The following is a 3748-nucleotide window of genomic DNA, read 5'->3' on the forward strand; positions in this document are numbered from 1 at the left end:
GTAACATGTAGGGGCATGCATGGGGTGAAAGGTGCCACGGCTGGCTGAAGGCACGATGCATACGCTGAATCGGATAGGTTTGCCGACATAGAATGAATATTGTCCGTTGAAATGAAAGGGTTAGCTGGTTTAGTCGGGTTATCTACCCCGCTTTGCACAGCTTTCATCGTTAAACAGTCACAATTGCGCTGAAAAGCGCTTATAAACTCACTGTTCGTGGGCACATGCTTATCTGTCGGCGTGATAAAAGGGTTTGATGGCGCCAGTGATGGCGCGCAGCAGCCCTGCTCTGCCGCTCCATGCGCAGCTAACGTTAGCTCCATGCTCGTCATGAAGGGGTTAGTGCTGTCGCCATCCCTGGCGTATCCTCCGCGCGCCCGGTTAGCGATGTCCGCGCTAACCCGGGCAGCCTGTTGAATATCCACCAGAAACGGATTTGTGTCGGAGTATGGTCTCACGACATTAGCATTAGCATTAGCTCCGAGCGCCGACATCTCCTCCGTTAATCCGCTCCAAACTCTTCTTGAAGTTATCCCGGACGAGCCCCCAATGTTACCTTTCCAGGCGCAGTATCTCGGCTTCTCAACCGTAGTTGGAAGCTCACTGTTGTCTAGGCTCGTTGTCTGGCCGGTAACCAGCCGTCCGGACCACTTTATCAAGGAGTAAGAGACGTTTCTGGAGTTTAACACCACCACTTCTTTATTTCGCCGGAGTCACACACTTAACACGCTCGGGGCTCCATCACTTCTCGTAGTCACACACAATGTATCGCCCCATCCCACAATGCACAGGTGCCCTACCCACAATCCTTAGGTGTACTACGTCACACAAAACAACAAGTAAGTTAAAGAGACAGGCCATACCTGCAACACCATATTCACAAATCACAATTTGTCTCATAGGGCTTTAACATGATGTGACATCCTCTGTCCTTAACCCTCAACAAGAGTAATGAAAAACTACTAAAAACCCTTTTAACAGGGTAAAAATACGTAGAAACCTCAGAGACACATGTGAGGATCCGTCTCAGGACGGACAGAAGCGCAATAGATGTCAAGTGTAGGAGAACATCATCAACATTAAAATTTTCAGCAGCATTGATGAGGGTAAACATGTCTGACATTTTATCAATCAATCAAGCTACCTTAAAAGCAATGAGCCGGTTAAAAATAAATACTAGTAAACAGGTTTAAATACACAATGGGCAATAAAAAGGTGCCTCCACAGGTGGTTGCCCAACACAGCTTCTGTGGAACCATTGATCACAAGGTGTGCAAGCAATCTGGAAGTAGAGAAAAGAATCTGTATGGCAGTACCATAACTAAGACGTGCATCAACCGAAAGTGCTTAAAATCTGCCTTACCCATTGCACATCTGTGTCATATGAGCCACACGCTCGGCATAGGTTGGTCAAATCATCTGTTCATGAAACATAGTTATGTTATTTTTTTCCTAATGAATAGCTCACGTTTTACAATAGCTAATAAAAACAAATAAGGGTCAAACCTGTTTCTTTGATCAGCCGTTTGCCTATCTGCAACCTCATCCTTAAAATGGAAGTCTTGTCAAAAACGTCCTCCATGTCCTCTTCATTAAGAATCATGTCTGCTAACTGGAACAAGAAACAAGTGGAAAACACAGGGATGCGTAAATGGTCCAACCATTTATTTCTCAACTTACTGATTCAAGCACCTTCACTTACTTTACACACAATAACACCACATGAGGTTGCATCAACTTGTCGAGCGTGTGGTACTGTTTGACTGGACCAGCGTGAGCAGTTGTGGCCCCGCTGCCTCATGAAAGCCCTGTGCAGCATAGGAATAATTAATAGCACGTTCAAAATTCTATGAACACCCTCCACACTAGGGCCCCCCTTACCTGGTTACTGCAGTGCATTTTTTTAATGCTTCCTCGCTAGCCCCAAATGGATCAACATAAAGGGACTGCCTCTTTTTAGGATACATCACCTGGACAAATTCGAAAATCAACAAGGAATTATTCTAACAACAGGAGCTGTATATTGTGATTATAGCCAAAGCCCCTTACAGTTAGTGTCCAGTGATGGTGCTCGCAGACAGCTCCAATCAGGACATCATAATCCAGGGGATCTATCTGCATTCATGCAATATAGAACACAGAAAATCAAACAGGTTTTCTCAGGAGCAATTTGCTCTAATATTAAGATGCAGAATAAATAAATCATATGACCAAGACAAAAAAGGCCTACAAGTGAAGGAGCATGATTAAAAAGATCCTCCCTCATATGCAGTGTAGTCCCATTTATCACTTACCTTCCTCAGTCCTTTATTTTTACCTCTCAAAATGTCCGTCATTTGGAAGGAGTCAAGTAGATATCCCCTGCCTCTGCCTGCCACTGAGAAATTACGCGCAATCGTTAGGTATGCATTGATGATCTGTAATGGAATCAGATTTTAACCCACTTCTAAATTAAAAATCCAAATGCTGAAAACTTTGCTTACTTCACTTTCCACAAGTGCATCTGGACGAAGGTGTTCCTGGAGGTTCCGTGTAAACAGTTTGTAAGGGCCTGCTTTGCTCCACAACACCTCCGGCTTTTTCCCAGCCCAAATGTTGCGTACCACTATGTAGAAAAAAGTTGACATATTACTTGCAATACATATTAGCAAAATAACTTAAGTCATAATTAGCTATTACCTGTTTCCAAAATGTCTGAAGGGACACACACTGTTGCAGATGGGGGTGACGGTGAGGCGGCTGGAGATGAGGGTGACAGGGCTGGAGATGATGGGGCTGGAGATGAGGGTGAGGCCACTGGAGATGAGGGGGACGGGACTGGAACTGAGGGTGCTGAGGTTGAGGCGACTTGAGGTGAGGGGGACAGGACTGGAACTGAGGGTGCTGGAGCTGAGGTTGAGGCGACTTGAGATGAGGGTGAGAGGGACATTGCGGATTCGTGATCCATTTGTGGGGGATGCGCGGCGTAGGCCCAATATATGGGCTTAATTGGTCAATGTTGACTTTATGAATCACTTTACTTTTCGGCGTGACTAGATCCGCGCTTTTCCCCTCCAATTTCACGATCGTGAAGGGGCCGAGCATGGAGGTCTCCATTTTCCCCCCCTTTCTCTGCTCCTGGCGTATGTTTGCCCTCATCACCTTTTGGCCAACTTTAAAATGGTCGTCATGACCAATCTCCTCTCTCTTTCTCTTGATCTTTTCCCTCACTTTCCCCATGTTGGCTTGAGCCCTTCTGTAGTGGGCAGGGAGGCTCTTCATTCCAACAGGTTGGGTCTCCTGGGCAATAAGAGCCTCCACACCATCATTTGTCACCTGTGTCAAGAAACACATCAGAATGTTGAGTTACAGCGGCCATGAAGTGAAACATCCTAATTTCCAGTTTTTCCCAAAATACACACAATACATGTGTACTTTCCTACATACCAAATACTCCTCGGGAACCTCCGTAGGGTACCTGGCCTCACGTCCAAACATGAGGAAAAAGGGGGAGTATCTCGTGGTTAATTGCTTCTTCGTCCTTATAGCAAAAAGGGTTGCTTGGAGGTGGCCATCCCAGGTGTTTGGCTTTTCCCCCACCAATTTGGTCAAGGTCCTGTTAGGTCATACACACAACATTGAGACATTAAGATTGCAATGTGAAAAGTCACAAACTGACATACCATACCTCTGAATAGTTCCGTTCATTTTTTCCACCAAGCCGTTGGTCTGGGGGTGGTAGGGAGAGCAGAGACTTCTCTTAATGCCA

The 3748-nt window shown here is 45.8% G+C and overlaps 1 protein-coding gene and 2 long non-coding RNA genes across 3 annotated transcripts; all 3 read right to left on the minus strand.

Annotated features, from left to right (window-relative positions):
• Positions 1 to 1182: 1182 nt before the first annotated feature.
• Positions 1183 to 1747, minus strand: LOC133973905 (uncharacterized). Its single transcript, XR_009924620.1, has 4 exons — positions 1703 to 1747; positions 1507 to 1612; positions 1364 to 1419; positions 1183 to 1282 (listed from the first exon to the last, which is right to left on the minus strand). It is a non-coding gene; the product is annotated as an uncharacterized LOC133973905 (long non-coding RNA).
• A 2-nt stretch (positions 1748 to 1749) lies between these two features.
• Positions 1750 to 2322, minus strand: LOC133973906 (uncharacterized). Its single transcript, XR_009924621.1, has 4 exons — positions 2295 to 2322; positions 2050 to 2115; positions 1882 to 1970; positions 1750 to 1808 (listed from the first exon to the last, which is right to left on the minus strand). It is a non-coding gene; the product is annotated as an uncharacterized LOC133973906 (long non-coding RNA).
• A 353-nt stretch (positions 2323 to 2675) lies between these two features.
• On the minus strand, positions 2676 to 3492 carry LOC133973886 (uncharacterized). Its single transcript, XM_062411969.1, has 3 exons — positions 3427 to 3492; positions 2933 to 3315; positions 2676 to 2889 (listed from the first exon to the last, which is right to left on the minus strand). The coding sequence occupies exons 1-3, from the start codon at positions 3475 to 3477 to the stop codon at positions 2676 to 2678; spliced, it is 648 nt and encodes a 215-aa protein (XP_062267953.1). The 5' UTR covers positions 3478 to 3492.
• Positions 3493 to 3748: the final 256 nt, after the last annotated feature.

This window comes from Platichthys flesus, chromosome 18 (assembly GCF_949316205.1).
Source record: "Platichthys flesus chromosome 18, fPlaFle2.1, whole genome shotgun sequence".
In the NCBI taxonomy this organism is placed as follows: Eukaryota; Metazoa; Chordata; class Actinopteri; order Pleuronectiformes; family Pleuronectidae; genus Platichthys; species Platichthys flesus.

Excerpts from the sequence above, each read along its gene's own strand:
- LOC133973886 (XM_062411969.1), bottom strand. The coding sequence starts at position 3,477 with ATGTTTGGACGTGAGGCCAGGTACCCTACGGAGGTTCCCGAGGAGTAT. Across the intron at positions 3,316-3,426 it reads AGGTTCCCGAGGAGTATTTG|GTGACAAATGATGGTGTGGA; the intron begins GTATGTAGGAAA and ends TTCTTGACACAG. Across the intron at positions 2,890-2,932 it reads CACAAATGGATCACGAATCC|CTCCAGCACCCTCAGTTCCA; the intron begins GCAATGTCCCTC and ends CCTCAACCTCAG.